Source organism: Microtus pennsylvanicus, chromosome 10 (assembly GCF_037038515.1).
Source record: "Microtus pennsylvanicus isolate mMicPen1 chromosome 10, mMicPen1.hap1, whole genome shotgun sequence".
Classification (NCBI taxonomy): Eukaryota; Metazoa; Chordata; class Mammalia; order Rodentia; family Cricetidae; genus Microtus; species Microtus pennsylvanicus.
This window is the reverse complement of record NC_134588.1, coordinates 70,685,414-70,698,997: the sequence shown is the minus strand read 5'-3', so window position 1 is coordinate 70,698,997 and position 13,584 is coordinate 70,685,414. Positions and strand designations below refer to the sequence as shown.

At 44.9% G+C, this 13,584-nt stretch overlaps 1 protein-coding gene across 8 annotated transcripts in view; it reads right to left on the bottom strand.

The window, feature by feature from the left end:
* The window catches only part of Thrb (thyroid hormone receptor beta), a 326,862-nt gene that overhangs the window by 57,676 nt on the left and 255,602 nt on the right, over positions 1-13,584 (bottom strand). For all 8 annotated transcript variants that reach the window (XM_075988643.1, XM_075988637.1, XM_075988642.1 and 5 more), the window contains one exon: positions 5,307-5,567. In XM_075988643.1, the coding sequence (XP_075844758.1) occupies positions 5,307-5,567 (261 nt within the window). The remainder of the gene's footprint in view (positions 1-5,306; positions 5,568-13,584) is intronic.

Sequence of the window (13,584 nt, the reverse complement as noted above, 5' to 3'; positions counted from 1 at the left end):
CACAGCGGCCTGCATTTATGTCTCTGACTCTCCGGGCACTTTGTTATCCTGGCAAATGAGAGCTATACATCATTTTAAAGCACTATCATCAATCTGAGTGACCTGTTCTCTCCGAAGATCATGGATTAATAGTCTTCCCCTTTGCTGAAATAAGATATTATTTAAATTTTATTATTTAAAAATTACCTTACATTGTCTAAGCTTTGGGGGGATGATTTAATAAATGATATTTTAGCTACAAGAAAGAATAATCTATTGCCAATAACTGTCAGTATTCAGCAGAATAGTTTAATGGCAAGGGGAAGTGCTGATGATCTATTGCTAAGCAGTAAATGTTGGCTACAAATGATGTATGTGCCTTGGATGAGCCAAGTAGATAGAAAAGAAAGGACTGGAATGTGGGAAAAACTGGAATAGTGTTTATACTTGGTAATTTAGAACAATATTTGTAATTTTATAATGTACTGAAATTTTTATTCCTCCCCCCGCAAAGCCACATAGAACATTTAGAATGAAAGAAAATGATGCATTAAAAATTTTTCTGACTCTTCTCTCCTTCCTAGGAATCTGAGATTCATCTGTTTTTCCATCATGATCGTGCAGTTTCACAGAGAAATTTTAGTGGCGTATTAGACTGCTGCTGTCCTCCCAGTAGTGCCCAGGGAGGTGGCTCAACCCAGATGGTCATCCCAACAGCCCCGATACTTTCTTCCAGAAAATTCCTGGCTATTATGGAGGCCCTATTTCATGGGTTCAGTGTGCTGAAGTCCAGTTCGAGTGAGTCACTTGCCGATCTGCCACCAACTTTCTGGGCTTACTGAACTCTGTGGTTCCCAACAGAAGTTTAGGGATCTATCGCCCAGTGGAGTGTCACTAAGGTGAAGTGAGTGTGCAGACGGTCAGGCCCAAAGGGTCCCCAAGATGGGATTGCCAGCTGGCTCCTAGGGCAGCAGAGGATGGAGGCACAGACTTATTCCTGAGTGCCCACTAGGTGGCAGGCCCCTTCCTGCCCGGAGTCCTTACGAGTATCTCAAAGACTTGGGGACATGCTGATCTAAAGCATCACTAAAAGGGACCACTGAAATACAGATTCTAGGGTCCAATCTCCTCTACATACTCCAATGCAAAGCTCCAACTACAGCCTCACATTCTTCTCTCTCCTTCCCTCTCAAGTTCCTTTTAGTAAAAGTCTCACTATGTAGTCCCAGCTGGCCTCGAACTCACTGTCCTCCTTCTGGGTGTGCTGGGGCTTCAGCCTGAGTCACCACACACAGCTTAGACTCTCATCTCTAATAACTGGAACTCCTATTAGCACCACTCTCTGGCACGCACTCTCAGAGCACAGCACAAGTCAACTTGGATTCCGGGAAGGGAGGCGGTGGCACAGTCTCTGATGTGGAATGTGAGGGGGCTCCAGGGTTTGTGTAACCCACCAGGCAATTTGCTTAGCATGAGCGCAGCTAATAAGGCACACAGATGCTCTGTGTAAAGTATGAGGTAGAAACCCCAACTCGGCTTTAGGCAAAATACACTTAAGACTATGACACATGTAAGTCAATGATTCTCAAATGATCTGAAGAATCTTTAGAAAACCCCACCCATTGTAGACCAATACATTCCTTTTCTTGCTTAAGACTTTGGCTCCGTTCTGGCCACGTGTGGCTGGTCAGGCAAGTCTGACAGCACCAAACTGGTCCTCTGCCTGGCTCAGCGAGAGGCAGCCACGGTTGATGCATCTGGACTGTGGGTGATGATGAGATGCTGGGCAAGTTTCTGAACTCGTTCTCCTTGCATCAGCAGAGAGTGGCAATGATCAGTTTGCAGCCCACAAACCATGCGTGAAAGAATTCTGGTCTAGCTTTGAGAGATTGCTGCTGACTTGGGGACAGGCTTATTGGGCAGCCTCGAGTGGCCCATTTATTGTTTTGTATTGCTGAACCACAAATTAACCATTGTATATAGGTTAGGTCATTTGGTTCTTATAAATTACATCTGGGATGCTTGGGAAGAGGCTAATCAAATGTCCTTTTGGCTCAAATGTTCTTTCTTCTTTCTTAGACATTAGCATAACGTCCTGAACACAGTGGGCCCCGCACAAACACTAGAAGATAAATGTATACAAGAGCAGGCCAGGGCAGCAGGTGCTTTATGGGTGGTAGGAGCCAGGAAGTAAATGCCCAATATGAATGGCCATCAGCCAACACTTCTTTATGGACTCTATGGACATAGCAGATCAATGGAGACAATGGAGAAGTACCAACTCCCAAGGGGAATGTGGGCATCACTCACCAGTGTGCAAATATATTAGGGAGATTGAGTTCAGTAGATTCTTGGGTTTTGTGACTCAGGCCACTTGGGTCTCATTTCTGTGCTGATAATCAGGACATTGTTTTACACCCAGGTCAAAGTGAACCCTGGTGATATCTCTGGAAACCTCAAAAGGTTTGCCTCTGTTGTTTTTCTTTCAACACCAGAATAGTGAAGATGCACTTGAATGATTTATCAGAAGATCTGGGCTTCATAAAACAGACCATCCACCCATCCTCATCTGTTAAACTCCTCTAGCCCCATTCCTTGCTATGCTACTCAGGGAATCTAAGTGACTTAGGATGTAGAGCCCATAATAAAGACCACTAGGAAAATGGCAGCTGCTCTTTAAAGTGAACTATAAGCAAGGTACCGAGTTAAATGTTTAACTACCTCATCTTACGTAGTTTTATCAACATAACATTTATATAAGTTGGCTCTAAACATACAGTGGGAATGCTGGTATTCTAGTCTAGATGCGTCAACCTCAAAATGTTGTGGTCTTAGCCACTGAACTGTGGAGTCTTCAACCCAAAGGCTGTAACTTGTCTGTTCGTCTTTTCTTTTTGGACGGTGTCTCATATTTAGCTTTAGCCTCAGGTGAGGCAAAAACCTCAGCATCCTGTGCGTCAGAACTCCCGCCCCCTTTTACTCTCAAGGTATTTCAACAAACAGAAAGGCTAGTGTTTAGAACTCAACATATCTAAGAACAAAATTCGTCATAATAGAGACAGCGCTCTGTGAATGAATGAACTTGGGTACCACTTGTGAATGAGTTAACTTTGGTTCGGGTCCTTAAATCATGAGGATGTTGGCTATATACCAAAGACAGGCAAGGTTTTACTGCGACCTATAAAATTTGGAGATACAATCTGCTTGTAAATCTAAATGGTAGTTCAAGTAAATATGCGCATGCACACCCATTGACACCATGCACACCCATTGACACCATGCACACCCATGGACACCATGCACACCCATGGACACCATGCACACCCATGGACACCATGCACACCCATTGACACCATGCACACCCATGGACACCATGCACACCCATGGACACCATGCACACCCATGGACACCATGCACACCCATGGACACCATGCACACCCATGGACACCATGCACACCCATTGACACCATGCACACCTATTGACACCATGCACACCCATGGACACCATGCACACCCATGGACACCATGCACACCCATGGACACCATGCACACCCATGGACACCATGCACACCCATGGACACCATGCACACCCATGGACACCATGCACACCCATGGACACCATGCACACCCATTGACACCATGCACACCCATTGACACCATGCACACCCATTGACACCATGCACACCCATTCACACTTGGAGGCTCATCTGCTTTACATCCTGACCTCTTTGGAAAAACAAAAATCCCATTTTGCCATTTTTCTAAATATCCTCTTCAAAACTTCAAAGTCTCTCCTAGAAATGTCTGCACAAACAAGATTGTAGCAATGGCTATATCAGTGGCCATATTAATGTGGAGGGGAGGAATTCCACAAGGTCCCACCCCTAGACAAGGAACTACAGCAACTACTTTCTGCTGGGCAGAAGGGAATTCACATCTCCCAAGTACAAGCCCCTTACTGGTTGTCTAGTGCCGAGCTGTCAGGCCTGAAACAATGTGTACACAAACAACAAAAACAGACCCAGCAGGTTGTATTTTTATATTTGTACATACATGTACATACATACACATGTATGTCCCAATAATAACCAAAGAATAAGCAGCTATCAACTTGAGAGTGAGGGGAGGGTGCCTGGGAGGAACTGGAGGGAAGGAAAGAAGGGGAGGTCGTGTAATTCTATTTCAATTTAAAACATTAAGAAAAACCTTTCAACTTCTAAATAATTAACAAAGAAGTTCAAGTATCACCTTTCAAAAGGAACAAGGTGTTCTCTTTTGTGCTCCAGTCAGAGCTGAGGACACCATCTATGGAACATCTGTCTCAGAAACTGGATCTTTCTGAGTGAAACCAGACATTATGGAGGCTCTAAAGTGTTTCCAGAAAATCAGAAGGACCTGGGTTGGAACTGTGGCTTACGTTTAAGACAGGGCAGCAGCTATGCGTCTTCACAGCTCGCCTATTACTACGTGTTGATATGTGATACATTGTTATTTGATGGTGACATTTTTTTCAGTTTCCAAATAGACAACTTAAACTTTATTGCAAGTAAAACCCCAAAAGCCAAGCATAATCTTTTTAGTTTTTAAACTCTGAACTGGGAAAGAACAGGCAGTCACGTGAACTTGAACACTTACAGACACAGGCTGCTTTAAGAAGCAAAGATTTTGGGCAACCCTAAGACCATAACGCGATCAGCATGGAAGACATCTGTCAGGTGGGGTGGCCTGAGGTGAAGAGCAGCTAAGTCTTATGTGATCAGGAATCTGGGCTGCTTCGGCTGCTTTTGTTTCCCTCTTGAGGTGACTACCTCCTCCCTCATGAGGTGACAACCGTCTAACACCCTAATCTTCTCTCCAGGACAGGGGCACAGGATTTACTGACCACGAGACATGTTCAAATCTCCCTGGCAAGCAAGAACCGTCTATGTAGGTTAAAGGCAGGCATCAAAAATCCCTTTAGCTACTGGTGTAATTGATAAGAAACATATGAATATACATATACCCAGACACACACCACAAAACAAGCAGCTATGAATGCAGCAATGCCTGTGTCCACTCAGATACAAGTAGAATTAAAGATCAAATTAACACCATTTTGCTCCTTAAAGAACTAAAAAGGACCTTTCCCCCAGTGTTGGGGTATGGCATGAAGTGCTGGCCTTTGGACCCCACTTGTTTATTTACGCTTAAAAGAAAATTAGAGGATCGAGACATCAGGGAGGATTAGCCAGGGAAGCACACTGACTCGAGTCGGGTGAAGAAATAGAGGAGGAACACAGTCGTGGAAGAGATGCCCGTGTGGCCATGGTCTGGTAGGAAGTGGTTACCTTTGCATTTTCTCTCTTCGGTCTGGAAGGTCTGGGCACTGGAGACGCTCGGATCGTTCACATCCTCGGGATCTAGATGGAATATAGAACTCGTCCACGTGGCCTGGATGAGGTGTGGGGATGTCTGCTCGTTCTTCAGTGCGCCGCGCCTCTCTGCATGGCTCTTCCTGTGCAGGCAGGCTTCGGACATTCCTACCAGCTTCCAGTCCTGTCCTCGTTCTGGACGGGGCTTCTGTTTGTCCCAGGCTGGAAGGCCATTTTCTGGTGGGAGGGAAGTGAAAACAGGAGACAATGGGCTGTAGCGATTGTCAAGGTTTTGTTGAGATTTTGTGTTTTGGAAGCCAGTTCCTGCTCAGTCCTTTCGGGCTGACCCTGTTCACATGCACCTCCACTATGGTGTCAGGACATGCTGAGGCCATTAGCCCTGGACACACTGAAGCTGGATTGCCTGTTGGAGTAACCAACGGATCCTCCCCGCCATTTCTCCAGCTCCTCCATGGCAAGGTTCTCCTAGTCTCAGCACTACAGTAGCGGCCCAAGAGCCAGCTGAAACCAGTTTATATCACTGCTTAGGTGACTATTTGGGGTTTTAAGAGTCAGGGCTGGCCATGACCTTAGGTCAGATCCTTAGGATATGACACATCCCAGATGCAGCCTTGTTTGACTTGGGGTTTATCACAGACTGACCCGAGGGATATTGTGTCACTTAAGTTGGGCACACTGGAATGGCCCACATATCGAGACCAACAAGCTGTTCTTACCATTTTCTGCCCTGATGGCAAAGCTAAGGAAACACTCAACACAAAACAGCAACAACCCCCAAGTCTAAATCCAGATATTTCACATGGAAGTTTTGTATTTTTTTAATGGAGGCCCAAACTGGTCATGGAATCTCATAGAAGGGGGCAGGTCATGCTTTCTGTGTGTGGCAAATTCAGAGCCCTACAGATAGAAGGATAGGCCTGATCTCTTAGGCTGGGTACCAGATCGCTAATGTTGTACTGTTTTTGAGTTCAGTCTATGGGGGCTGTAGCCCTGTTCTCTAGAACGGGCAAAAATGGAATAATATAATAAATTTCTTACTGAGAAGCGTCTTCTCTACTGACAATTTTCACCTTATTCAGTGTCTCTACTGTATAGGAAGGTAGATGGCAAAAATAATAAGAATACACACTCATACGTCACATACCACACACACACACACTCACATGCATACCACACACACCACATACTACTCACATTCATACACACTACACATGCACACACCACATGCTACTCTCTCTCACACACACACTACACATAATACACACTCACACACTCACATGCACACACTTACACACTCACATGCATACACCACACACACACTCACATGCACATACCACACACTCCTCACACACTCACACTACAATGCACATACCACACACACACTACAATGCACACACCAAACATACAAACCACACACTCACACACATACACCACACATTCACACACACTCATATGCACACCACATACTACTTACACACACACGCTATACATGCACACACCACAGATACACACCATACACCACACACTCACATGCACACCACATACAATCACTCACATATACACACATAGTCACCCACATACCACCCACATACATTCATATGCATGCACACCACACATACACACACATACGTGCACACACACACACACACACACACACACACACACACACACACACTACAGGTATACACACCAGGCTAGTGTTGCCTCACTGGGGTACATCCTTACTGGGTGAGTTTTTTTTAATGCTGAAACCAAAAGACCACAGTTGAATCCCTGGTGCTTACAGAGACCAATCCACCCCAGCTTGTGCTTTGGCACGGGGGATTTCCAGTGATGGTTCCAGTTGTTTAATAAAAGAGCAACACTTTCCCAGAAGCTACCAGAACCTTAAGCTGAGGCTGCCTGGGTGGATGTTTTATCTGGAAGTGTCAGCTGTCAGAGTCACTTTTGAAGTTATGGTCCCCATTCTGAGCCTCATGTTCTCAGACCCATGCACACATGCATGTTCAAACTTCCAATCCATGGTGTAGGAACCTGAACAGGACTACTTTCCTTCCTTCCTTCCTTCCTTCCTTCCTTCCTTCCTTCCTTCCTTCCTTCTTTTTTTTTGAAAAAGATTTATGGATTTATTTTAGTTTTCTGACACACACACACACACACACACACACACACACACACAGAGAGAGAGAGAGAGAGAGAGAGAGAGAGAGAGAGAGAGAGAGAGAGGCGAGCGTGCATGTAAAGTTAAAGCCTTCTTTTTTTGTTTAAACCGAAAAAGGGGAAATGATGGAGGAAGGTCATTGGCTAATAAAGGAACTGCCTTGGCCCATTTTATTGGTTAGAACTTAGGTAGGTGGAGTAAACAGAACAGAACGCTGGGAGGAAGAGGAAGTGAGCTCAGACTCCACAGCTCTCCTCTCAGGAGCAGACGTCTCAGAGAGACGCCATGCCCCACCTCCGACCCAGGATGGACTTAGGCTAGAATCTTCCCGGTAAGACCGGTGCTCACAGATTATTAGAGATGGGTTGATCGGGACATCAGAATTAGCCAGTAAGGGCTAGAGCTAAAGGGCCAAGCAGTGATTAAAAGAAAAAAAAAAAGACCTCAGCAGACTTAGAGAGGGAGCTGTGAGGTGCCTGATGTAGGTGCTGAGAACCAAACTTGTGTCTTTGGGAAGAGCAGGAGGGAGCACTCTGAACTGCTCAGCTGTCTCTCCAGCCCCCGGCACAGTAAATGCAAGCACTCTGGCTTGCAGTGCGTCCTGTAGGAGAATCCCACCGTGTGCTGGGGTTTGAATTGTACTGGCACAGAGAATTCTCCATGCTTAGGACTGCGCAAGCCATCGCATTGGGCAGATTAAACAAACACGGTGCTTTCTTCTCAGGGTTTGTAAGGTGCTATGCATCGCATGGCGAATCAACCCTTCCACTTTCCACGCCTGCCTACCACTGGTGCAATTACAGGCATTTATTCTCACTGCCCATTGGAAGGGAAAAATAGGCGGAGATCTCTGAGACTGTATTTTGTTTCAAACCAGACATCTGGGTAGAATCCACTCAGAAACCTGTTATCCACGAGGGGTTAAGTTTCCTGTGAACTCATTGCTAAGTGTCTGAACACAAAGGCTAATCATGGGCCGGAGAGACTCCCTTTACTCCCACAGACTCAAGCAGGCTCACCCACGCGTGGTTCTGCTACCCCCACTTGAGTTTCAGAGAGTAAATTCCCTAGCAAGTGGTACCCTGTAAAGCTCAACTAAAAAAAACGGTAAATTTCTCGGAGGGTTCTGTGAGACTTCTGATGTATGATCTTTTTGCACTGATTTCTAAAAGGTGGTGGCAATTTCCCAGCCCTAAGAAAAAACTGCAGAAATCGGGCGGTTGCTACTCTTTGTTGAATCTGGGTCTCAGGTGAAAGATGTCTAAGGGCTGTGCATCCAACGGGACCTTCTGGGTCAAAGCAGAGCCCATTAGAGCTTGTTCTGCAAGTCCTTTGGGCCAGAAAGAGGGGGTTTCTTCTAGCGAGGCTGGCTATGTTTGGGGCAAGGTAAGCGATAGGATTGCCTTCCACTCCCCTAAGAAAAACACTTGAGATGGTTGGGGTAAAGGGCTCCATTCACAGCAGCATTTACAAGTTCATAATTGCAGTCTGCAATTACATTAGAAATAATGATATTCAGTTGCTTAATTGGCAGGTTTATGGGATACACACTGCTGGGAAAACTGGAGACTGAGAAACCCTGGCTGGGTCATGGGAAAATGCAATAGGAATTTCCCTAAAGAGAATACTTGATTCTTATCCACTCCATAGCAGGGGAGTACATGCAATTCTTACTCCATTCTCAAGGGAAGATGGGACACCCACAGTGCCAGGTCAATAAATTCTCTTTATTGGGTGCGTGTTCAATGATGAGGAATATAAGTTCTATATATATACAGCTGGCAAAATGTCTCTGAGATTATTTTTATATTACTATATCCTGCGACCATACCCTTTCACTCCCCCAAAGTTCATGGCAATAGATTATTCCTTTTTAGAGGAATTAGCATTCGAAAGAGTCAGTCAGTGACTCCCAACCCTTGGCACCTGTCAGAATCCCCACAGGAGCAAACCACAGCTTTGAAGACCTGATTTTTTAAACTAGGCCAGGGTCTCAGCACGCACAACTCTGCTAAGTTCTTCGGGTGACTGAGATGTCCCACAGAGCCTGAGATCCAAAGGACCATGATAAATTTAAGGTAATAAAACAAATTATTGGCATTTTGGGAATAAATCATATACTCTCTCAAGATCTAATGTTTTACACAGCCTCAAGGCTTCACTTAGTTTGTATTGTCAAGTTGACACAACCTAGTGTCACTTGGGAAGAAGGAATCTCAACAAAGAAATGCCTTTTTCAAACTGGTTGGTAGCCAGGACTGCGAGATTGTGTTGCTCGATGACTGATGTGGGAGCTCACTGTGGGCATCACTGTCTCTAGGGAGGCAGCCACGCTGTATAAGAAACCAGCTGAGCATGAGCCAGTCGGCGGGCCAGCACGCAGCATCCCCTCCATTGTTTCTGCTTGAGTTTCCCTCAATAATAGACGGTAGCCTGGAAATGTGAGGTATGATAGACTCTTTTGTCCCCTAAGATGCCTTTGGTCCTTTTTTTTTGTACAGCAGCAGAAAAGAAACCAGGTAGAGAAGACTTGTGTTATCATTCACAAAGCCCTCAGCTACTGTTGGGTCTACTGAGCAAAGCCCTGGACATTGGGCGCTGGCTGGATATTGTCTTGAAGACTGCAGGGATTGGATGCAAGTAAGTGTTTACTCAAAGAGATGGTTTTGAGCATTATCTGGAACATTCTGCACATAGTGGTAGGAATCAGTTGTTTTTTTTTTTAAAAGCCTAGAGATGTAACTCAGTTGGTAGAATGTGTATCTAGCACATACAAAAAAAACCTGGGTTCAATTCCTAGAACCACAATTACTAGATATAGTAGCACATATCTCAGCAAGATGGAGGCAAGAGAATCAGGATGCCAACAATGGAGGCCATCCTTGGCTACACAGAGAGTTAGAGGCCAACCAGGCCTGCATGAGACTCTGTCTCAAAAAAGGGAGGGTCAGTTCTTTGTTTAGCATTCATAAGGACACCTGTATCCTAAAAATAATATCTTATTATTCACACGATCTAAGGCATTTGTTCTTAATTGATACTGGCTTTTAACATGAACTGCTACACAAAAGAGTTAACCAATTTAATTGGTCAGTTATGGTACAAATTAATAGATGGAATAAAAGATAGCAACTATATGGGACATGTGAACTAACACTGGAGCAACATGGACCTGGCTGTCTCAAGGGAGTTTAGACACAACCATTGAGTCTGCATTTCATGACTGTCATCTAACGGCTTGAGTGCCATAATACTGACCCACACGGTCTTTAGCAAAAGAGAAAAGAACACAGACCTTGATAGCTTAACCACCTTCATCCTTTCTCTGGACACTGTACTGAAGCTGATAGAAAATCAATCTGTTTGTCAAGGAAGGGAAATTTCACTAAAATATTCAAGTACTTCAGGACACAAAAGGCAGTTGATATCTTAGAAAGGAATAAAGTAAAGGAATCAAGATGATGACCAAGTGGCCAGAAGGGTCATCTGAGTAGCTGGGATTTCCTATTATTCGTTCTGAAAGTTTTTAGCTGTATTAAGAGGCCAGCAGTGTCAGATGGTGTACACAAATAACGTGATCTGAAAACCCCAGGTGTGTGGAACTGTTCTAGGAATATCAGACTACTGGTTTATTTTCCTATGATTTATTTTTACTTTTATGTGTTTGAGTGTGTGTGTATAGGAGGTGTGCCATGTGTAGGGGCACGCCAAGTGTGGGGGTGTATCACATGTGTGAGGGTAAACGTGGAGGCCAGAGGGCATCTGATTACCTGGAGCCAGAGTTACTCGCAGTTAGGAGCTGCCTGACACTGGTGCTGGAACCCAACTAGGGTCTCTGGTAGAGAGGAGTAAGTGCTCTTGACCACCTTTCTGTGGTGCTCGAGCCCCCAGGACCGCTCCCCACCTTTCCTGCCATGGCCCCTCATGCTGATTTACTCATCCATGACCTTGCTTCTTGGTGTATTTTATCCTCCAGCCACAGAAGCTAACATAGGAACCCTGCTCTTCAGAGTCTTTGCAAAAGTTCTTCACTAGGCCTGCAAGCTCCTTGCCAATTCTTCTACAGCCAGTTCCTTTCACAGAGACATTACTGAACTTTCCTGACCAGTTCTCCAACCATTTTCTATTTAAGATCTTATTTCATTCTCTAGAACTTCCTTGTCTGCCCTCAGTAGAAGGACAAACACTATGGGAGCAGAGCCAGCATTGCCAGGGTCCCTGCTTGTGTTGAGCCCCAAGGGGAGATCTTCACACATGGTAAGGTGCTTGATAAACTTAGCCAGGAGGGATGTGAGTCTGGATCACATAAGCAGGCACCAAGACTACAAAGCGACAAGGATATATATGACGGGCCAGGCTCCATACCCAGGTCTCCTGACTCTAAAGCCAGGCTTATGTTGTTGTGCTAAAACTGTTTTCAAGCTTAGAAACCCCAGCTTACTCTCGAATTCTTTCAAAGGAATGCTTCTTCCTTCATATTTCTGGTATCTCCAAAAGAGAAGTTTATTAGACAAGAGAAAAGAAAAGCAGAAGAAAAAAGAAAGGAAAGAAGGAGGAAAGAATGGAGAAAGGGAAAAAGGTTACTTTTGTAAATTCGGAGATGTGGCTGTATCCTATTTAAGAACTCAGTATTGAGTGAATACATAAAATCTTGCCTGTGTCCTCTGGGTTCCATGTTTCTGTTCTTGCAGTTTAGGTAGAAAATCATGGCAGCAGGAGTTTGTGCTACAGGAGCTTCATAGTTGTCAAATGGCATAAAAATAGGCACCCAGAGAGACTAGGGACCCCAAAACCATCACCAGGGATTTACATTCTCCAACAATCCCTACTTCTTAACTTTTGCTATTTTGCAAAAAGGATTCCATCAAGGAAGAAACACATTCAACTTGTCAGGGCACTTGAAACAGTGCCCGATGAGTTAAAAGCTATTAATTTCTGCAACCCAATCATCTTGCCCTTCCATTATACTCCTAACTTCAACTAAGCTTGACTTTCAAAGTTCATCCCTGGAAAAAAGCAGCTGGGTCAATGACATCATGGCACCATGTAAGTAAGGGCGAATCTGAGACCAACCATCACCCAATAGAAGTGGTGGTTTGCTGTAGGACAATGGTTTTTCCCTGTAAAGATTTGTTTCTTGTACTTGTTTAATAAACGCTGATTGGCCAGTAGCCAGGCAGGAAGTATAGGTGGGGCGACCAGGCAGGAAGTAGAGGTGGGGCAATGAGAATTCTGGGAAGAGGGAAGTTTCAGTCTGTAGTTGTCACCCAGATGCAGAGGATGCAAGATATAACTGCCTCGTCGAAAAAAGTACCAAGCCACGTGGCAAATGCAGACAAGAATTATGGGCTAATAAAAGTTATAAGAGTTAGTAAGAAGCCTGAGATACTAGGTCAATCAGTTTATAATTAATGTAGACCTCTGTGTGGTTTCTTTGGGACTTAACGACTACGGGAACTGGGCAGGACAGAAACCTCAGTCAACAGTGGTTTAAGGATAACGCCTGGAGTGCATGGGGCTGTAGCCCAAGCTTTGTTTCGAAGGCCAGATTTCTAGCTGCTACCAGAGACATCACGAGAGACACTGTGATGGAGAGCCCCTCTACCATGATAAGTTTTGGGGCTCAGATAACAGTGGTGAAGGCGGAGCTTGACTCTTACACAGCCTTGAAGTAGATCTCTTTCTAAGATTAGTTGAAGTACTCTCCCACCATCCTGACTTCCCTGACCCTTTCTTCTCACCCCTTTTCCATTTGCTACCTTCTATCCACGGTCCCATTTACATACCTGTGTATAATGCCCTTATTTTTGATGCTGCTGTAATACACACGGTCTAGTATAATGACCTAAGTGCTACTTAACGCCCCTCCCTAACAAGTTGGGTACTGGTTGTTTGTCTAGTTTCTGTGATAAAATTACCTGCCTGAAAACAACTCCAGGTAGGAAAGTTGTTGCATGCCCCAGACATACAGTCCACTGTGGTACAGACATGGCGGCAGGCCTGGGAGGTGGCTGGCCACCCTGCATCCTGAGGATGCATAGGATGGATGGAAGTAGAGGCAAGCTAGAAGCC